The sequence below is a fragment of the Bufo gargarizans genome, chromosome 4 (genome assembly GCF_014858855.1).
Source record: "Bufo gargarizans isolate SCDJY-AF-19 chromosome 4, ASM1485885v1, whole genome shotgun sequence".
NCBI lineage: Eukaryota > Metazoa > Chordata > Amphibia > Anura > Bufonidae > Bufo > Bufo gargarizans.
The window spans coordinates 324,073,658-324,097,279 of record NC_058083.1 but is presented as its reverse complement, the minus strand read 5'-3'; the positions used below and the strand labels follow the sequence as shown (position 1 = coordinate 324,097,279).

General features: G+C 41.9%; 1 protein-coding gene across 1 annotated transcript in view; it reads left to right on the top strand.

Annotated features, from left to right (window-relative positions):
- MAP3K5 (mitogen-activated protein kinase kinase kinase 5) overlaps positions 1-23,622 on the top strand; it is a 185,903-nt gene that overhangs the window by 65,764 nt on the left and 96,517 nt on the right. The window contains exons 4-7 of the mRNA XM_044289658.1: positions 10,598-10,791; positions 16,475-16,643; positions 19,240-19,346; positions 21,905-22,075. Coding sequence (XP_044145593.1) covers positions 10,598-10,791; positions 16,475-16,643; positions 19,240-19,346; positions 21,905-22,075 — 641 coding nt within the window. The remainder of the gene's footprint in view (positions 1-10,597; positions 10,792-16,474; positions 16,644-19,239; positions 19,347-21,904; positions 22,076-23,622) is intronic.

Sequence of the window (23,622 nt, the reverse complement as noted above, 5' to 3'; positions counted from 1 at the left end):
CGGAATGTACTCTGTATGCATTCCGTTTCCGTATTTCCATTCCGCTCAAAGATAGAACATGCATCCGTATGTCTTCGTATTCATTTCTATTGAAAATGTTATGCCCAGCCCAATTTTTCTATGTAATTACTGTATATGCCATGCTTCAGTTTCCGTTTGCGATCCGCAAAAAACGGAAGCACTGCTGTTAAAAACAGCAGAAACTCCATGGCATGCGTGAGCGGGTGCCAACTTTAAAGTGGCAACTTCTGCCATACATGTCGCCAATAGATTAAAGGGATTCTCCGGGAATTAGGAAAATTAAAATACTTAAATATTACTTTATTAGAAGTATATTCCCAAATACGTCTGGAAAGCTGCAGAAAGACATAGCAGTACTCTCTGTGGGACACTAGCTCAATGAAAACTGATAATTAGAGTGAGCATTTACAGAGGGGAACACTGGTGAACAGTGGAGGACAAAAATGATATAGAGACTAGAAATGTGGTTATTCTTCTTGTATACACACACAACAGCTTATCCTGAAAAGTAACCTAAAACATCAGGTATGCTTTATCTATTGCTCAAAACCATATACATAATAGTTTCCAATTTGCCATTTTGAAGAGACCGGATTGCTGGTAGTTTATCTTCGTGTTGCTCATCATTTAGAGCTGTATATGTTTACTATATTGCTATGGTTCATACTTTTTGATGTGACTTGAATTTATTTATTTTTTTACATTTTTAGTAGTAGTTTTATATTTTCCCGTGGTATCACAAGTACCAATTTTTCTAACATTTTCTCGCCTCATTATGCTCTGACATCCAGGAAATAATCTTAGTCAGTGACTGACATATACACCTGTGTGTAACATACAGCTGGGCATATGCGCTAGTCATATTGCTCCCAATATTGAAATGGTCACTAATGTTTCACACAACTTTGCCTAAATGAATAGTACAATTAAGCATAAGAAACTTTGTAATGTATCTTATCCGAGAAAAATGTTTTGTTCTCTTGTTATAGGCTGCCCCTCCCATGCTTCCTAAACTAATTTTCCCTCTAAAATTTCTGCTGAATTAATCTTGAGACAGACCAGCTCACAGAAGTTTTAGATCAGGACTGTGGAGTCGGTAGATAAATGGTCCGACTCCAACTCCGACTCCTCAGTTTTTGGTACTTCCGACTCCTCTGTATTTAATATGCGAATGTATTTTATACATTCCTTGAAGGAAAGAAATACATGTCATTACCACAGAACTACTGGCTAGGAAGCTGCTGCCTTCTCCTTTGTGTGCTGATCTTCTGCTGAAGATAGGGCAGTCGGAGGATCCAGGAAGGGGCAGGGGAAGGGGCATTTATTTTAAAACATGATTTCCCTAGTAGAATTGTCACTACCAGAGCTTTGAGACGTTCTCACAGCTCTGTTTCTCCACCCCTGTGATGATGTCACTACTAGAGCTTGGAGGAGTTCCCTCTGCCCTGTTTCTCCGCCCCTGTGATGAGGTCTTTACTCTCTGTTTCCTTCCTCCCAGCTGTCTCTCCTGTGTTTGATTCCACTGCCTTTAAATCACCCCTCCTCCTTTGTAGAGGTGCGGATTATACTTTTTATTTGAGCTGTATCTCTCGCTTGAGTATCTTCACCTGTGTGATATCTTTTCACTGGATCTGTGTTCTGCTGAAGCAAGTACTTCGGATATTGTCTGCTGATTTTGGATCTGTTTTCACTGCAGCCGCAACTCCTTCAGTTAAGTGTGCAGACATTTTGTGTTTGTTTCTTTGCTGACTGGATCCGAGGCGACCCCGGTTCCGTCCATATACTGAGCAGGGCACCGGTGGCCGTGCCCCTTCCACTATTGTAGGGGTTTCAGTGGTCATCAGCCTAAGGTACGCAGGCATGTCTCGATCCACCATATGGATCCGGACATGTGCATAGCAGCTTAGGGAGAGCTTTTAGGGTCTGACAGGGGTCACTCTTTATCCTCCCTAGTTTGGGTCCGGTCAGTTGCTATTCACTGTGTGTTGCTCACTTACAGCCATGACAAGAATCCCATAGTCATGTTTAAAGTTTAAGCTAACCATCTGAGTTTATACGTTTTTATAGCCTTAGCTGAATGACAGCAGTTTTTCAAATGGTTTACAGCTTCAGTCTTGAACTATTGACTATCCATTCCCTTCACTTATACAAGTGTCTCTAGTCCTGCAAAAAACATATTTACTTAATCAGTTATCAGTGAGAGGCTAGGTTAACCATGGGCGTTGCGTTCCCTGTAACAGCGGAACACAACACAATGGAAAGTATAAGTATTGCCGCTCCTTCACTGTGCATTGCGTGCCAAATAGTGAAGCATATGAAAAGCATGCTTCTTCATGGTCACTTAACTTGTTCGTTTTGTGGTAACGTGACGCACTGCATGCATTGGCCTTTATTCTTACAGTAGAGAAGTACCGTATTTTCGCAAAAGTGGGGTAAAAATAGCAGTGCGTCTTATGGGGCGAATGCTGCGACTGTCCAGTGAATAGGCTGAGAGGGAGGAGGGGCTGGGGCCGGCATCTGTTTCTGTAACGGCAGCGGGGCCCGGTGCAGTCACTGTATTCTACTGCAACGGGCCCCGCTCACTGTAGTATACGGTAATCATATCTAACTTGTGGGTATTGTTAACCACCTCCCGACCGCCTAACGCACCGATGCGTCCGGGAGGTGGTTGATTTACTCCTCCTGGACGCATCGGCGCGTCATCTCGCGAGACGCGAGATTTCGTCACAGCCGGCTCGCGCATGCGCATCGCGGGCCGGCATTTCGTCAGCAACCTGCCAGCCAATGATCGCGGCTGGCAGGTTGCTGATTTAAAAAAAAAACAATCGGAGGCCATATATCAGATCATATTAGTAAATATGATCTGTTATATGGCTGGCCTACTCCTCTGCTGGTTCTTTTCGTCGGTTGGATCCAGCAGAGGAGCAGGCTACACAGTGAGTACACCAAACACCTCATACTAGCCCCAGATCACCCCCCTGAACCCCTATTAACCCTTTGATCACCCCTTTGATCGCCCCTGTCAATCACTAGTGAAAGGAAAAAAGTGATCAGTGCAAACTGTCACTTTTTTTTTTTTCACTGGTATTGACCGTTAGGTTTTAGGTATAGTTTAGGCCCCTTGGTTAGGTAGTTTAGGGATCAGTTAGCGCCCAGCCCACCGCACCGCAGTCACTGATTCGCTGATTAGCGTATCGCTAATCAGCATTTGTACTTTTATAGTATCTGGAAGTGATCAAAACTGATCACGGTCAGATAGTGTCACTTTAGGTTCGCCCTCCACCCAAAACGCAGTGTTTGCCCGATCAGGCCTGATCGGTCGCCCACATGTGCGTTCACCCACGCCCGCCCCACCGCAGTGACAAAAAATTATTTTTTTTTTGATCACTGCACATTCACTTTACACGCACTGCGGCGATAAAAAAAAATCAGTTTTGATATTTTTTATCAATCGCAGCGGCCTCCGGTACTTTGCTAGCCTCCCATTTGTAAGACAGGCTTGCTTTTTTTTTCTTGGGTAGTCTCAGGGAATACCCCTAAATTTAGTTGCCCACATGTCAAACAGGGGGTATTCTTCTGAAGAGGCCTACAGGCTTCTGACCCAGTCGGATGAGGAATGGGAACCCTCATCTGATGAATCTAGCGGGTCAGAATACGAACCTGTAGAAAGCAGTGGCTCTCTGACCCAAAGTTCGGACGAGGAGGCTGAGGTCCCTGATAGCACCAGGCGTACCCGGCCCCGTGTCGCTAGACCACAGGTTGCGCAGGATCCGCTTCAAGAGCAGCAGAGTGGGGCTGCTGCTGTCGGATTACGTGGTGAGGCATACACCAGCAGCGCAGCCCTTCCTGGACCTAGTACCAGCACTGCCGTACAACATGGTGAAGTGGCGAGCACCAGAAGGGCAGTTGAAGCTGGTACGGTGGCACGTGCAGTAGTGACCCCATCGCAGCCACCGCAAAGACGTGCCCGTAGAGCCCCTAGAATCCCAGAGGTGCTGGCAAACCCTGATTGGCAGTCCCCAACTTCAGCCGCACCTGTAGTTCCCCCTTTCACCGCCCAGTCTGGAGTTCGGGTTGAGACAGCTCAGATCGGTTCGGCCCTGGGATTTTTTGAGCTGTTCTTGACTGCGGAGCTCTTAGACTTAGTTGTGGCAGAGACAAACCGGTATGCCACACAATTTATAACTGCTAACCCGGGAAGCTTTTATGCCCAGCCTTTCCGGTGGAAACCAGTCCAAGTTTCCGAAATTAAAACTTTTTGGGGCCTTCTCCTCAACATGGGTCTAACTAAAAAGCATGAATTGCGGTCATATTGGTCCACGAACCCAATTCATCACATGCCCATGTTCTCTGCTGCTATGTCCAGGACACGATTTGAGACTATCCTGCGTTTCCTGCACTTTAGTGATAACAGCACCTCCCGTCCCAGAGGCCACCCTGCTTTTGACCGGCTCCACAAAATTCGGCCCCTCATAGACCATTTCAACCTGAAATTTGCAGATTTGTATACCCCAGAGCAAAACATCTGCGTAGACGAGTCCCTGATCCATTTTACCGGGCGCCTTGGCTTCAAACAATACATCCCAAGCAAGCGCGCCCGGTATGGGGTCAAATTGTATAAGCTCTGTGAAAGGGCCACAGGCTATACCCACAAATTTCGTGTCTATGAGGGAAAAGATCAGACCCTGGAGCCGGTCGGTTGCCCTGACTACCTGGGGAGCAGTGGGAAGATAGTCTGGGACTTGGTGTCACCCTTATTCGGCAAGGGGTACCATCTTTATGTGGACAATTTCTACACAAGTGTGGCCCTCTTTAGGCATTTGTTTCTAGAACGGATTGGCGCCTGTGGTACCGCGCGAACTAGTCGCGCGGGCTTCCCCCAACGGCTCGTTAGCACCCGTCTTGCAAGGGGACAGAGGGCCGCACTGTGTAACGAAGAACTGCTCGCGGTGAAATGGAGAGACAAGCGTGACGTTTACATGCTCTCCTCCATTCACGCAGACACCACAATACAAATTGAGCGAGCAACCCGTGTCATTGAAAAGCCCCTCTCAGTCCACGACTATAACCTTCACATGGGAGGGGTGGACTTCAATGACCAGATGTTGTCTCCGTATTTAGTTTCCTGCAGAACCAGACGCTGGTATAAGAAGGTGTCTGTATATTTAATTCAATTGGCTCTGTATAATAGTTTTGTTCTCTACAGTAAGGCTGGGAGAACTGGATCCTTCCTCAAATTTCAGGAGGTACCCAGGAGGTTCCGTGGCCCCATCCACCAGTGTAGTTAGCAGTCTACACGAGCGACATTTCCCCAATGTCGTTGCTGGTACCTCAACCCAACCGTCACCCCAAAAAAGATGTCGTGTCTGTAGCAGGAGTGGAATAAGGCGTGACACCCGCTATTTCTGTCCTGACTGTCCTGACCACCCTGCCCTATGCTTAGGGGAGTGTTTCCGGAAGTACCACACACAGGTACACCTAGCATAGGGATCATCTCACCAGGACAGGCACACAGGGCTATTAGGGCCCATTCACTCACACAGCTGCTGCAAACGTCTCCTTTCACCTGGGACAAAGTGCATAACGCACTTCGCCACATCTTTGGGCGATTTGCGCTTTGCACATTGACCCATGGGGAAGGGGAGGTTTGTTCTATAAAGGTAAAAAAAAAAAAAAAAAAAACACCAGTAAGCAAAAAGGTTAATGTTTAGTTCAAAAAGTTAAAGTTTATATGTTCTGTTCCAAAGTTAATAAAATTATTGCGTTGCGGCCTGTTTTTTTTCTTCTTTTTTTTCTTTTCTTTTTTTTACCTTCCAGGTGGACCAACCGATTGACTAGCTGCAGCACTGATGTGCATTCTGACAGAAGCATTGCGCTGCTGTCAGATTACACGCAAGTCGGTGTATGCGGCGCTGCAAGACGAGATTTCTACTCTGCAGCAACAGATACGTTTGCCGAGGCATACGAGCTGAGGAGGAGGCGGCGTTCCTATGCTTTGGCAAACACTTTGTATGTAAAAAAATAAATAAAAAAATCCCGGCAATGATTTATTCATCCACATCGATTGATGTGAATGGAGAAATCTGGTTTGCCAGGGCATACGAGCTAAGTGGGTATGGATGTTGGGCGGAGCTCCTATGTCCTGGCAGACGCCTTTCCCCTCCTTTTTTTTTTTTTTTTTTTGGGGCAGATGGGCAGAGATTTTTTCATCCACATTGATCGATGCGAATGAAGAAATCTGTGCCGTTCATTTTTTTTCTTTCAGCCCAGAGGCTGAACGGAAAAAAAAATCTCATTACCTGTATGCTCAATATAAGGAGAATAGCAGAAACTCCTAATGCTTGCCATACATGTAATGATTGCGGAGACCCTCAAATGCCAGGGCAGTACAAACACCCCACAACTGACCCCATTTTGGAAAGAAGACACCCAAAGGTATTCTCTGAGGGGCATATTGAGTCCATGAAAGATTTAAATTTATGTCCTAAATTAGCAGAAAGTGAGACTTTGTGAGAAAAAACAAAAATAAAAATCAATTTCCACTAACTTATGCCAAAAAAATAAATTTCTATGAACTCGCCATGCCCCTCATTGAATACCTTGGGGTGTCTTCTTTCCAAAGTGGGGTCACATGTGGGGTATTTATACTGCCCTGGCTTTTTAGGGGCCCTAAAGCATGAGAAGATGTCTGGGATCCAAATGTCTAAAAATGCCCTCCTAAAAGGAATTTGGGCACTTTTGCAGCCTAGATGCGCAAAAGTGTCACACATCTGGTATCGCCGTACTCAGGAGAAGCTGGGGAATGTGTTTTGGGGTGTCATTTTACATATACCCATGCTGGGTGAGAAAAATATCTTGGTCAAATGCCAACTTTGTATAAAAAAATGGGAAAAGTTGTCTTTTGCCAAGATATTTCTCTCACCCAGCATGGGTATATGTAAAATGACACCCCAAAACACATTCCCCAACTTCTCCTGAGTACGGCGATACCAGATGTGTGACACTTTTTTGCAGCCAAGGTGGGCAAAGGGGCACATATTCCAAAGTGCACCTTTCGGATTTCGCAGGCCATTTTTTACACATTTTGATTGCAAAATACTTCTCACACATTTGGGCCCCTAAATTGCCAGGGCAGTATAACTACGCCACAAGTGACCCCATTTTGGAAAGAAGACACCCCAAGGTATTCCGTGAGGGGCATGGCGAGTTCCTAGAATTTTTTATTTTTTGTCGCAAGTTAGTGGAATATGAGACTTTGTAAGAAAAATAAAAAAATCATCATTTTCCACTAACTTGTGACAAAAATAAAAAGTTCTATGAACTCACTATGCCCATCAGCGTATACCTTAGGGTGTCTACTTTCCGAAATGGGGTCATTTGTGGGGTTTTTCTACTGTTTGGGCATTGTAGAACCTCAGGAATCATGATAGGTGCTCAGAAAGTCAGAGCTGTTTCAAAAAGCGGAAATTCACATTTTTGTACCAAAATTTTTTATTGTTCTACATGTCTTTGATTAAAAAAAAAAATGTTTGGGCAAAAAAAAAAATGGTTTGGGTAAAAGTTATAGCGTTTACACACTAAACGCTATAACTTTTACCCAAACCATTTTTTTTTTTGCCCAAACATTTTTTTTTTTAATCAAAGACATGTAGAACAATAAATTTGGCGAAAAATTTATATATGGATGTCGTTTTTTTTGCAAAATTTTACAGCTGAAAGTGAAAAATGTCATTTATTTGCAAAAAAAACGTTACATTTTGATTAATAACAAAAAAAGTTAAAATGTCAGCAGCAATAAAATACCACCAAATGAAAGCTCTATTAGTGAGAAGAAAAGGAGGTAAAATTAATTTGGGTGGTAAGTTGCATGACCGAGCGATAAACGGTGAAAGTAGTGTAGTGCAGAAGTGTAAAAAGTGGCCTGGTCATGAAGGGGGTTTCAGCTAGCGGGGTTGAAGTGGTTAAAGTATTCCAATCATCTTAAATCTAGCGCTGTACTACTTACTACTAACTTCTTTGCAGTCAGGAGGCTGGGTGGGCGCTCGTAGCGTAGCTCACTACGTCACGCGCCTGCTCCGCCCACTTTATGAATGAAGAAACAGATACCGGCCCCCATTCACTACACAGGGACACTGTTATGGGGGTGATCTGTGGATGACACATAAGATAAGATGCTATATATGTGTCATCCACAGATGCCCCCATAACAGTGCAATCCACAGATGCCCTCACAATGATCCTCCATAATAGTGCCATCCACATATGCCCCCATAACAGTGCCACCCACAGATGCCCCCATAATAGTGTCATCCACAGACCACCATTAGTTCAAAACCCACCAAAAGTACACCTTTTGGTTCAAAAATGTTTCTTTTCTTTTTTTCCTCCTCAAAAAATACGGTAAGTAATTGTAACTTTTTTGTGAATTGGGACATTTAAACTTGCTTTTTTATTTATTTATTCCAATTTTAATCTAGTAGGAGTCGGTTCATTTTTTGCCGACTCCGACTTCAGGTACCCAAAATTGCCATCGACTCAGACTCCACAGCCCTGTTTTAGATTACACATCAGTAGATTTCTATGGAGAGTGAAGGGGAAAACTGAGTATAAGCGGAGTGAGAGAGAAATATACCTATAAAGATTGGGCCAGCTAAATAGTCAGTTTTTATCTCAGCCAATGTATTTAGTCACGTCAGTACTGGTATAATATACTATGCATAATGTCCTCCACAATCCTTGGGCTGCTTCTGAGTGAGATACAGTTAGGAAGTAGATTATCCTCTAATTTCTGTGTGCAGTGTATGGCAGCTAGTTTCCAGCCACCATCTCTGATAATATAGCATGCAGATAAGAAACCTGCTAAAATAAAAGATACAGGTCATTTAATACCCCGAAATGGTGTTATATTTCATGTACACACTCTATACTGTTGAATAATGCAAAGTTTATTGAAACATTGCATATGCTTCAAGTTTGTTTTCCTGTGCACTAACTGTGTAGCAGGGAATGGAGTTGAGGGAGGGGTTGTCAAAATATACAAAACACCAATTCAAAAGCGCACATATGATATTAGACAAAAATTTATTAGTAGAACAAATCATACAACAAAAAACATCACAAAATAAAATAAATAGCAGCAATACATGAAGGTACTATGACAGTATTAGTTGACCCTGGTCATTCAAGGCCGCATTGTCACATCTACATAGGGTATGCTGTGCCAATAATTATTATACACATATCACTTAAAATCTTTTAAAGTGCACCTATGTACCCATCTAGCAACAAATAATATTGCACAAGTCCCATAAGTAGCCATACTAGTAGCTACTGTAACCTTACAGAGAAAAATCCCAACAGGAATTAACCTGATAAGTTGGAATACTATCCCGTATACCTTGGTAAGGACAAAACAAACCTCAATGAATAATAAGTGCAAAACGTAGCATAAGAGAATTGTAGAAGTAGAGAAATTGAAACTTGGAAATTTGCAATTTTTTTTTTTTACAAATTTTTGGTAAATTTGCAATTTTTTTTATAAATAAAAATGATTTTTTTTGCTTCATTTTACCTGTGTCATGAAGTACAATATGTGATGAAAAAACAGTCTCAGAATGGCCTGGATAAGTCAAAGCGTTTTAAAGTTATCAACACTTAAAGTGACACTGGTCAGATTTGCAAAAAATGTCCTTAAGGGTCCATTCACACGTCCGCAATGTGTTTTGCGGCTACATGGAGCCACGGATCCGCAAAACACGGAAAGCGGCAATTCATAGAAAATGCCTGTTCTTGTCCGCAATTGTGGACAAGAATAGGACATGTTCTATTTTTTTGCGGAAACGGAAGCACGGATGCGGACAGCACATTCCGGGCCTATTGAAAATGAATGGGTCTGCACCCGTTCCGCAAAATTGCGGAACGGATCCATTTTGCAGACGTGTGAATGGACCCTTAAGGGTCCATTCACACGTCCGTTGTTTCTTTCCTGATCTGTTCCGTTTTTTGCGGAACAGATCTGGACCTATTCATTTTCAATGGGTCCTGAAAAAAAATCTGACATTGTGCTGTCCGATTTTTTTTTCCAGGACCCATTGAAAATTAATGGGTCCAAATCTGGTCCAGAACTGTTCCGCAAAAAACGGAACAGATCAGGAAAGAAACAACGGACGTGTGAATGGACCCTAAGGGGTTTTAAGTGATATGTGTATAATAATTATTGGCACAACATACCCTATGTAGATGTGACAATGTGGCCTTAAATGACCAGGGTGACCTAATACTGTCATAGTACCTTCATGTATTGCTGCTATTTATTTTATTTTGTGATATGTTGTTTGTTGTATGATTTGTTCTACTAATACATTAAATATTAATGGTCTATATAACTCATTTGATGAGGTCTTATTTAGGATCTTGGAATATTTCATCTTTCTTTCTGGTAACTCAATGCCTGTTCTGGGGCTACTGCTCTCTCTACTCCTTTACTTTATATCTTTTTGTCTACAGCTTTTTGATTTGAAAATGGAAAACTATATTTTAACACCCTGCTACTTTTCTTCAATGTGTTTTCTTACAGATGTGCACTGCTAACTACACATTTATTCCCTATATGATCACACCCCATAATAAAGTGTTCTGCTGTGAAAATAGCTTCATGAAAGGACTGACGGAATTGATGCAGCCTAACTTTGAATTGCTCCTTGGACCTATTTGTTTGCCGTTGGTGGATCGCTTTATTCAGGTCTTGAAGATGGCACAGGCCAGCTCATGGTAATGTCTTTACAACCGGATGGCAGTATAATGTAAAACAATATAAGATTTAGGACTTTAGAAGGTGCAACATATTTTTAGAAAACATTTAGTTGGTTTTCTTTATGTCCATGTGTACATTTCCTTCTTTCTTTCCATGTTATGTTTATGGATCACTACTAATATAAACAGGACTGAATTTGGTCTTCAATCTGGGCATTTTTAATACAGATAATGTGAAGTATTTCAAACCCGTGGTGACACATTTTTACAATGAGAGAGCATTGTGGAGAATCTTTCACCACGAAATGCTATGCAATCTACAACCAGCAAGAGATGCAGAGCTGATTGATAAATATATAGATTTGTGTGAAAAGATTCAATAAAACTCGTAATACGTACTGGTAGGGTGGCAGATCAGTAACCAAGAACGCACCTTGTACGTCCTTGCTACTGATGGTTGGACCTTGGGCTACGTAATAGATACAGATTCAAGCCAGGTCTTGTTATAAAGCTGAGAATCTCAGCTTTAAAGCAAGACCCTTAGACATGGGTCTCAGTGAAAGCTCATATATCTGCAGGTTTCATTCAACTTTTAAGTGCTCTAACTCTTGATTTATTGCAGCTAGAGCCTCAATCTTGGTCTTGTTTTATATATTTCTATCAGTGATTATGAGCCAGAACCAGCCAGGTGCGAGTCAAAAACTCAAAACAGCAGATCTGTCATCTCTGTGTAGCATCCACTCCTGGTTTGGGCTCACAGTTACTGATGGAAATAACTAACAAAATGCGTGTGTGAAACAGAGATGGCTGTAAGTCACTGATAACATGGCCGCCGTGTACAACTGAACTCAGAAATAGCAGAGATTTAAATGTATAAAGTACAAGTTTTACTGAATCTTTTCCCACAATATCTGTATCTATTCATCTATCAATCTGCTCATCTCCTCCTGCTCTATAACATGCCAACTGCAGATTGCATTGCATTTTGTGGTGGCAGGTTCTCTTTAAGTGCACTATTGTATTACAGTGAAATCTCCAAAAATTGCATTAAAAATTGTATTTCAGAGGGGGCAATCCAAAGAAGAGGCCAATATACAAAAAGTACAGTATATGAATAAGGGCTAAATGTGACAATAAACCTTCTCTACCCGAGGGAGTAGTCTTTTGGAGAGGTTTCCTTGGACATACTAATGTAGATATTGGTATCATCTTGGTGCCTGAGCTTTGTCAGCTGGTTACAAGGTCAATAAAGATAATATATTTGTCCTGACTTTCATTGGAGCACTACAATCAGCAGCATGTGTCTAAGGATGAGTCATAATCTCACTGTCCCAGTACCACCTACATCTAATCATATCACTCCACTGCCTTATTTGATTCTACCCTCAATTTCCCTCTACTTTGTACCGCAGTGTGGCACAAATTTTATACCAAATATTTTTTATTGCAGCCATTTCTAACAAATAAACGTAAAGAGCATCTGTCAGTAGGATCAACCCTATCAAACCAGACATACTATCTTGTAGGGTTGAACCAGCTGATACCTGTCATGTGAAAATCAGTTGCGGCATTCCCAAGAAACAAATACATGTATTCTTAATGCAAATTAGGGCTTTAGTGCACATGGGGTAGGGCCCAGCCACTTGGTGCTGGGCTTGCCCCTCGGTGCTCTGAAACCCTCATTTGCATACAAAATAAGTCTTCTTAGTAATGACACTGGTTTTGAGAAAACTGGTTGTATCATTTTAATCTTAGATATTGCAAACAAAAAAGGCGGGTCTCCACTGTTTTTGGGAAATAGGTGCTCTTGCCCAGTTTGACTCACCCTTGTCAAGTAAATGTATGATAATAGTAATAGCGGTCAGGCACTCTAATTATGGGGTCATGAACAAATCTTGTATATAGGAAAATATTTATTTGTTCTAATTGATACAGCAGTAAAATATTTAGACAATAAAATGAAATGGAATAAAATAAAATATTCAAGCAATAAAATTTCTGTATATCGTTATTCTAACAGTGGATGATATCAGATTATAGCAGCATTTGCAATATAGCAGCATTTGCATTAAATATAGCAGCATGAATAACCCATATAGGAAAAACGGCTAGAAGCAGCTATAGTCTAGCCTGCTGGATATTCGGGCAGGTGCTGGAATCCTAGCAATATTCGTTAGGAATAGAGTTGACAGTAACAGTGTCTAGCTGGTTGAGTCAATGTTCAAAAAGACACAATTTCAATGTCAATGTTGTTAGTGTTGGAGCAGCAAAATTATTAAGGTGCACTGTGCTGATGACAATGTTGCTACAACGTCGGTATCATTGGTAACAATAGTAGCACTGTTGGTAACAGTAAGGCTACTTTCACACTAGCATTCGGCTGTCCGCTTGTGAGTTCCGTTTGAAGGGGCTCACAAGCGGACCCGAACGCTTCTGTCCAGCCCTAATGCATTCTGAGTGGACGCGGATCCGCTCAGAATGCATCAGTCTGGCGGCGTTCAGCCTCCGCTCCGCTCAGCAGGCGGACACCTGAACGCTGCTTGCAGCATTCGGGTGTCCGTCTGGCCGTGCGGAGGCAAGCGGATCCGTCCAGACTTACAATGTAAGTCAATGGGTACGGATCCGTTTGAAGATGACACAATATGGCTCAATCTTCAAACTGATCCGTCCCCCATTGACTTTCAATGTAAAAGTCTGGACGGATCCGTTCAGGCTAATTTCACACTTAGACATTTTTTGACAATATAATGCAGACGGATCAGTTCTGAACGGAGCCACCGTCTGCATTATATGAGCGGATCCGTTCAGAACGGATCCGCTCTGAACGCTAGTGTGAAAGTAGCCTAACAACGATACTGACGATGAGCTGATGATATTAAGGCACAAAATGAATTGGACTTAATCCTGTATACACGGAGATAGTCACAAATTTTCTCAATCGTACCAATTCCTCCATTGTTAGTGAGATGTAGATATGCAGGATGGTTTACTCACGGTTTCTTTCTCTATGTGTGGCGTCCCACACAGTTTCAGAGAACATACTGACCTTTGTCCTGTTGTCTTTAGAACCTCTGCTCGCAGCTGTCCTCCAGACTCTGCATCCCTCGTGTTATGGTGGCGTCTCCGTGTTGTTTCGGATTCACCTCCTCAATCGTGGGTTGGCCTCTTTTTTTCTGCTGCCGGTGTTCCACTTGTAATGTACGGGAATAGGGTCAGATATCCGTGATTCTATTTTCCCCTTCTACTTAGAGCGCTCGAACAATATTACTCTTTGTATTAGTACGCTTGTTCACCAGACATGTTTCGGAGAGTAACCTCGCTCCTTCCCCAGTGGTCCCACTGAGGAAGTAGCAAAGTTGCGCTCCGAAACATGTCTGGTGAACAAGCGTACTAATACAAAGAGTAATATTGTTGTTACTGTTACTAACAGTGCTACTATTGTTACCAATGATACCAACATTGTCATCAGCACAGTGCACCTTAATAATTCTGCTGCTCCAACACTAACAACATTGACATTGAAATGGTGTCTTTTTGAACATTGACTCAACCAGCTAGACACTGTTACTGTCAACTCTATTCCTAACGAATATTGCTAGGATTCCAGCACCTGCCCGAATATCCAGCAGGCTAGAGTATAGCCGCTTCTAGCCGTTTTTCCTATATGGGTTATTCATGCTGCTATATTTAATGCAAATGCTGCTATAATCGATATCATCCACTGTTAGAATAACGATATACAGAAATTTTATTGCTTGAATATTTTATTTCATTTCATTTTATTGTCTAAATATTTTACTGCTGTATCAATTAGAACAAATAAATATTTTCCTATACACAAGATTTCTTCATGACCCCATAATTAGAGTGCCTGCCCGGCCTGCTATTACTATTACTGTTACTATTTTAATCTTGCAACCAGATTTGATCTCGCATAGCAAAAAGATTGACTTTTTGACTGATTGGCAACTCCTGCACCTACTTCCAGCACACTTGGGCGCCTTTCAGACGAGCGTATTTTCAATGTGTATGTAGTCCGGATTTTATGTCCCGCTAATGTTAATGAATAGAGCTAATCACATGGGAGTATAATTTCCGTCAGTATTTAAAATCCGCAGCATGCCCGAGTTTTGCAGACTGAGCAGTGCATAAATAGTGAAGGAAGGAAGAAATACGCATGTAAATCCTGATGACAATACTGATGGTATATCATGAGAATATCCTGAACCAGAATTCTACTGATCTCAATATGCTCGTCTGAAAGCGGCCTAGCGCAATATTTTTATGTGCATTCTAATTAGATCAGTCCTAGTGAATATGAAGGTGTCGCACCACCAGAGGTCAGAGTAATAACCACAGGTCTAGTCTAATTCAGGAAGTGCTGTGAGACTTTTAATAAATAGTAATGCGCTTGTCTAATTGTACGCCTAAAAACCCAATGTGTTATGTGTGAATGATACTAAGGCTACTTTCACACTGGCGTTTTGAATTCCGTTTGTGAGATCCGTTTCAGGGATCTCACAAACGGTTCAAAACGGATCAGTTCAGCCCCAATGCATTCTGAATGGATAAGGATCCGTTCAGAATGCATCAGTTTGGCTCCATTCCGCCTCCATTCCGCTCTGGATGCGGACACCAAAACGCTGCTTGCAGAGCCAAACTGATCCGTCCTGACTTACAATGTAAGTCAATGGGAGCGGATCCGTTTTCACTGACACAATATGGACTCAATTGAAAACGGATCCGTCCCCCATTGACTTTCAATGTAAGTCAGAACGGATCCTGACGCAGGTGTGAAAGTAGCCTAAGGGTCCATTCACACGTCCGTTTTTTCTTTCCTGATCTGTTCCGTTTTTTTGCGGAACAGATCAGGACCAGATCAGGACCCATTCATTTTCAATGGGTCCTGGAAAAAAATCGGACAGCACAATGTGTGCTGTCCGTTTCCGTTGTTCCGTTCCGCATGTCCGTTTAAATATAAAACATGTCCTATTATGTTCCTGAAAAATCGGATCCTGGTACAATGCAAAGTCAATGGTTCCGCAAAAAACGGAAGACATTCGGATGTCTTCCGTTTTTTGCGGAATCCGTTCCTGGAAACACATAGCAAATATTTTTTATTTATTTTTTTCAAAGAAATCCAAACAACTTTATTTGATTATTGAAATGTATACATGTTTCCGTTTTTTGCGGATCCGCAAAAAACGGATGACATACGGAAACATTTTCAGGAACAACGGATCCGCAAAAAACGGACCGAAATTCGGATTATAGAAAAATACTGACGTGTGAATGTAGCCTAAGGGTGTTTTTCCCTATAACATGGGAATGTGATTTTACATATCTTAGTGGTTATCTTAAGTTTAGATAGTCGCACTGGGCTACTGTGAGTGGAAGATAAAGAGAGTTGATAGGGTATCTTCACATGTAGAAGTTGAGATGCAGGTAAAACCGCATTGGAAAAGATGTGATTGCAGTTTGTACCAGTGAACACATTTATTCAACGCGTTTCATCTGTAAAATCAACACTGCATTTAAAACCCGCATCAAACTGGCATTGCAGTTTTTTCACTGCAGTTTTAATCATATCTCAACCACTACATGTGAACATACCCTTAGTGGTCCATATAGTACACATCGTTTTGAGAGTTAATAAAAATCTTTCTGATGATTTTTTTTCCCCCCCCTATGTTTAATGTAGCCAATACTTCCGAGAAGCCATCCTCAGTGATATTAGACGTGCGCGCGACCAATACACTGGAAAGCAGCTAGCGGCTGAACTGACAAGGATACGAAATCGTGTAGATAACATTGAAGTTTTGTCGCCTGATATCATTATTAATTTGCTCTTGTCATACAGGGACATCCAGGTACTGAATTGTGTGAAATATACATTGTGGTGTAAAGCTACTTTCACACTAGCGTTAATATTTTCCGGTATTGAGATCCATCATAGGGTCTCAATACCGGAAAGAAATTGCTTCCGTTTTATCCCCATTCATTGTCCATAGGGACAAAACGTAACTGAACAGAATGCTCCAAAATGCATTCCATTACGTTTGGTTGCGTTCCCATACCGGAGAGCAGACCGCAACATGTTATAGTTTGCTTTCCGTCCAGGGATGCGAACACAATCTGACACAATAGAAAACAGATCCGTCCCCCATTGACTTTCAGTGGAGTTCATGACTGATCCGTCTTGGCTATGTTACAGATAATACAACCGGATCCATTCATAACGGATGCAGATGGTTGTATTATCAGTAACGGAAGAGTTTTTGCTGAACCTTGCTGGATCTAGTAAAAACACTAGTGTGAAAGTAGCTTAATTCTGTCTAATTTAAAGCAGTAAACTGGGAATTAGATTTGTGCTGGTTAGGCCTAGTTCACACATACGCGTGTGATCCGTGGCCGTTTTGTGGGCCTCAATACACGGCCACAGTTCCGTGTGCTTTCCACATCACGGATGCGGACCCATTTACTTCAATGGGTCTGCAAATCCGGAATTGCGGAACGGCCACACGGAACTGGACCCCTCGGAAGCACTACTGAGTGCTTTCGTGGGGTTGTGTCCCGTACTTCCGTTCCGCAAAAAGATAGAACATGTCCTATCTTTTTGCGGAACGGGTGGATCGCAGACCCATTAAAGTGAATGGTTCCGCGATCTGATGCGGCTGACCCATGGCCGGCGATCGTGCATTGCGGCCCGCAATTTGCCGTTCATGTGAACTTGGCCTTAGGTTGAGTTTCCACAGCCCAGATTGTCCGGTCCACTCACGGCGGCCAGTGGCTGCGCAAATTTGATAGAAATACCTCTTTTAACCAGCAAATTTGTGTTGGCAGGGATTCGGCCCAAAACAGCAGCGACATTGTGACTGTCTGATGGAAGCCCAGTCTTAGATCTAGTGTATGCCAGTACTTATGAATTTATGCACAAGGTGGTTGTGGCCCCAAAGCATTGCACAAAGACAAGATTTGCCCATTTTACTCTGTTTTCTTGGTCTAGTGTTCTTTCCAGCCATTTACTGTATACGGCCTATTTCTATCTAGCCTTTGAAGTGTACCTGAATTTACAGATTCAAGTAAAAATTTCCTATCGGGTCCACCCTTTATTAGCCAAAGGAGAACATCCTATGACGCATGCCACTGTGAAGGACCATCAGCATCTGCTGTAATTAATCCGTTTTAATTGGTTTACTGTATTCTATTGGTAGTCACACACAGCTTTTTAGAACAGTTTTGGATGCAGTTTTTTGTCAAAGCCAGAAGTGGGTTGAAAGAGGATGAGAAATATAGAGAAATGACTTGTACCTATTATTTCTGCTAGATCTATTCCTGGCCTTGGCTCAAAAAACTCCACCAGCTGTTTGTGGAGGTTTTCCTTGAAGTTTAAGGATCTGCCCAAACTGGACAAATAGGCATTAAGCCAAATGATAAAAGTAACAATAGATGTTAGCATATGTGCTGTGCTGTTCTTCCCTGTTAGAATCTCATTTGCCCCCATGTCTAGCACGGACTCCATCTCAAGTTTCATTATGCATTTGTGCTGGATTTTTTGCCATTGTCCTCATGCATGAAGATGCTGCCGCAATACATTTTCCTTTCCTGCTTGTAAATAGCACCATGAAACGCCTATCCATTTGGGAAGATGGCCTTTTTTTTAGTCACACAACAATTTTGTGGTGCTTTTTTTTTTTTTTTTTTTTCCTATAGAGAAGTCTGTGTGAAAACAGCTGAAAAAAACCCCCGCCATACCCAGACCATGCTGCGATTTTAAATAAATGGCAAGGGGACAAAAAAATGCCAGGAAACTATGATAAAACACCTCACAAACAAAGTTTGTATGCTGTTTTATATTTTGCTATTGCCCAATATCTAACATCTGGATGTTGCATTTTCCGTTGCAAGAAATCTGGCATTTTTGCATAAAAATATGTAGTGTGGCACTAGCCTTTATTGTTCACTCTCATTAATTGTTCACTGCTGTTCATGTGCTGTATATTGTTTTTGTGGTAGTGTCAAAGGAGCCCAAATTAAATCTACAGGTATACAACTTCACAGTTGTGCATGTATATATGGAAGTAATACAGAATAGCCATTTATACTACTCCAAATGTAAGTGCTGTAGTGTCAGTTGTCCCTGTATGTGCATTAGTCAGACATACTGTAATAATATACATGTGCGTCATATGTATACACAGACGTATATTATTACAGTAGGTCTGTGTGATACACAAATATATAATACAGGCTACTGCAGGAGTGCTGTATTTGGCACATAGCTGACCAGAACAGTGCTGAATGGAGCCCACTGACTGTAATGGGTACCATTCTGGGGTACGGAATTGAAGCAAAGAAAAAAGTCCAGCATATTTAAATGGAATCTACGGCCTAAAATAGATGTGCCTGTCACCATTATAACTGCAATTATTTTTTTCTCCTCTTATGAATGTCTTGTCTGGAAAGGATTATGATTCCATTGTAAAGTTGGTGGAGACATTAGAAAGACTGCCAACCTTTGATCTGTCCTCCCATCTCCATGTCAAGTTTCATTACGCATTTGCGCTAAACAGGTGAGAATAATGTTGTGGTAAGTTTTGCATAGTTAGAAGCAATCAGTGTTATTGTTTTATTTGATTTAGCGTATCCCTATTTTACCTTCTAATGATATAATGGGGGTCTGCTTCACATGCATGTATGAAGGAAGCTTAGCTGTAATAGCATCCATCGTGCCCGTCCTGGATTTATGGAGGCAATATGGAGTTAATCAGAGAAGTTGTGACTGGAAAGGTTAACTGCTGTTTCTGTAACAGGGTTTCTAATCCAGTTTATCATTTTTATGAGTACATTTATCAATTCTGTGGCAGCGCAACAAGTCATTTTAATAAGCTTCTTTGTAGTATTAAAGAGGATCTGTGCATACCGGTAATTTAGTTATCTGTAAGTAACTCAGAATTTAGAGTAGTAGGAAAAGTTTAGTAATTATGTTTTATTGACCTAGAGATATAGTGATATGTTTCTGTTTCCTTTGCGGTGACCATATTTGGTGACGAGAGGAAGTGCAGCCAATTTGGATATTAGCTTAGCATATGAGCTTCTCAGACCCTATTGCTAAATCCTCACTTTGTTAAGGCTTTCTGGGATTTTAATATGGATGACCTATCCTCAGGATAGGTCATCAATATCAGATCGGCGGGGGTCTGACATGTGGCGCTCCCGCCGATCAGCTGGTTGAAGGGAAGGCGACACTCCATGCGAGTGCTGCTTTGCCTTGTTTGTTTACCAGCTCGACGTCGATAGCACAGCGGTGAGGAGATGTACTTACAAGCCATCCCATTCGCTTCTATGGGATGGCTCTGTAGTATACACTTGAATAGGAAGGAGCCATCCCATTGAAGTGAATGGGACAGCTTGTAGTTACACTGCTTACCGCTGCGATGTTGATGGCGAGCAGGTAAGCTAACAAGGGAAGGCAGTGCTCGCACCGAGTCATCCCTCAACCAGCTGATCGACAGGGGTGCCGGGTGACTGACCCCCTCCGATCTGATATTGATGACCTATCCTGAGGATAGGTCATCCATATTAAAATCCTGGAAAACCCCTTTAATGATGAATAGGCTTATGAGACATGGCTTATTCACAAGTTACGTGCTCCACAGACAGCACACAGATCCATTAAATTCAATATGTGTATTTCGAAGTCCTTGGTTTTTTCGCAAACTGTTGGTCCACAGGAACGATACGTGATCATGCACCACTTTGGTCCCTTCTGAGCTTAGAACATGCCCATTCTATTGACTGATGCCAACTGCCTATCATCTGTTTTTCACTAATTCATTGCATAGCAAATTGATTCAAAGTTTGTTGGAAGAAACAAAATTACAGTTTTTTTCATCTGCACAGTAAAAAAACACTAATGCTCCTCCTGAACTCAGACCGTTGCATATGAAAAATGGTCTGGGTTTTTGTGTCCACAGAATGGACACAGACATTTGACTAAGCCCTTAAAGGGAACCTGTCACCAGGATTTTGGGTATAGAGCTGAGGACATGGGTTGCTAGATGGCCGCTAGCACATCCGCAATACCCAGTCCCCATAGCTCTGTGTGCTTTTATTCTCTAAAAAAAATGATTTGATACATATGCAAATTAACATAAAAGAGTCATATCTTACTTGTGTGACCAGAGAAGAGTCATATTTTTAAGCTCGGACTCATCTCAGGGTAATTTGCATATGTATAAAATCTTTTTTTTCCCACAATAAAAGCACACAGAGCTATGGGGACTGGGTATTGCGGATGTGCTAGCGGCCATCTAGCAACCCATGTCCTCATCTCTATACCCAAAATCCAGGTGATAGGTTCCCTTTAAACCATCAATTTTTTTTATTCAAAAGGAACAACTCATATGGCTGTACTTCCTGTGGTCAGTACCTCTAAGTGGATAAAACATAATTACCAAACGTTGCCGGCTGCTGCCTAGAACATAGGTGCATGGATTCCTGCGGTGGGTTTGTGCTGGGACGGTAGGTAGCTAGTCTGGAACAGTGTTAGTTCAGAATGAGCCTGTCCTCTCCATAGGGTTATTCTATTACATCTTAGCGTTTTTTTTTCCGACCTACATAGTAGATTTAAAACCAAAATAAATTAAAGGAACCCCACCATGACATCGGAGTGCATAGTTCTTTTTAAACTACCTGATGCCAGTTAAGATTTCCATCTACTCAACTTATCTCCACTTAAGTAGCGTTTAGAGAATGAGCAATACTGAATACTTCTCCAAATGCCTGACTCCAGTAAGCAAGCTGTGTAATGTGATATTACGTACGTGTCATGTAATATGAGTTCTCAGAAGACTTTTACATTGCTCCGGGCTTTAGACACAAAGCAAAACCAACAGATACCTTGGAAAAGTGGCTTCAAAACACCACAATGTGCAGTTTACATTACTGGCTTTCCCTTTTTGACCTATTTGTTTTTCCGCGTTTTACATCCCTGTGTGTCACTACCATTAATAGTAGGTGGAGCATTATGCCTTTGTATTTTGTTTTATACTGTAGTTTAATAAAATACAGAGTGCCATGAATACTTCTGCAATCTTTTATGTGGGCTCTCTTTTTTTTGTATGTTTAGGAGGAAGCTACCAGGGGACAGAGAGAAAGCTCTTGAGATAATGTTACCCTTGGTACAACATGAAGACCAGGTTGCTTCTGATGTGTACTGTCTGGTGGGAAGAATCTACAAAGATAAGTTTCTGGACTCTAATTTCACTGATGAGGAGAGCCGAGACAAAGGCATACACTGGTCAGTATACTATTTAATAAGCCTGTTGGGTGTGACCAGACCAATGCTTTCAGCTGACTATTTGGATAATATTAAGAGTATTTGACTTCTGGAAAAGGATATCATATGCTTATCTCCTGGCTGTAGAGAAATGTTACAAAAGAGCAGCTTTTATGCCCAACAGTGTGTATCTTTGTTTGTGGCCTAAAGTGACCCTCCAGTTTGAGAAAAAGAAATCACTTTAACTGGGAAACGAACAGAACACTTGCATAGTGCCCTCCTTTTCAGCTGCAGAGCTGTCAACTTCCGGGCTCCTTTTCTGCCATCCAATGTTGCCACACCACTTCTCAGACTATCTGATGCATACTGTACATTTGGTAGCCCAAGACACCTCCTGCTGCCCTTGGTTTGGCCAGCATTGCACACGTGAACAGCGCTGTCCAATCTAAGAGCAGGACAAGTAGGAAGTGTCTTGGGCTAGCGATACACAGTGTTCATCAGACAATCTTAGAAGTGGTGTGGCCATCGTGGATGACAGAAGAAAAGCCAGAGAATTACTGGATCTACAACTAAAAAGGTGACAAAGGGGGCACCATGGAAGTGTTCTGTTCATTCCTCTGTAAATGTAATGGTTTTTTCTTGTCTTTTGGGAAAAATTTGACTTTCCTGTCCGGTTAAGGTGGCATTTCTCCCCTTGGTGTTAATATTAACGCTGCTTTACTTATTAAAGTTCTTGAATTTTATAATCATGACTACATCATTCAGAGTTCTTATATGTCATAATTTATGGCACATTTTTAGCTAAAATGATTGGTCTTCAAGACTCTTCATACATAACCAGGTGACATACTGCGTGCAGTAGTGGCGTTGGAGTGGATTCATATTCCAAGCTGTTATCACCATCTTGAAAAGCCTTGATACATCTGTGGTTTATACATATTCAATTGCTTTGAATAATTATGTTTTATTAATGTCCTGCAGTGCACTTTCCAATTTCAGCAGCACGGACTTAGGGCAAAGCAGCACATTCCGGCCCATGAACAGTCATAATCATCACTTGTTACACTGAAATCCTGAATAACAATTGCATGAATGCCCTCTTTAGTCAACCGTGATCCTGAAAAGGATTTAGTTCAATTGATTGTAAATGTGCCTCTTTGGTAATGGTTATCGTATTTACCTATATTGTAGAAGGCATTAATTCTCAGGGAATGAGGTAGGCAAGCCTGTAAAACATACAGCAAGGAAGCACCGGAGGGAAGTGGTAATGTCTGCTATATTACTGCAAGGACCTGCCTCTCATTAAGGCCTCTTGCACACGAACATATTTCCTTTCCATGTCCGTTCCGTTTTTTGCAGTCTGCACAATATATACGTTCGTGTGCAAGAGGCCTAAAGGGAATCTGTCACCATGAAAATGCAGTGCAAGCCACATCTTATAGAGCAGTAACTGAGCAGATTGATACATACTTGTGTGCAGAGGTCGCACAACTTTTTTTTCCAGAAGAGTAAAAATACTCCTCTTACCATTGGAGTATTTTTACCTGAGGAGAAGTACAAAAGTTGCA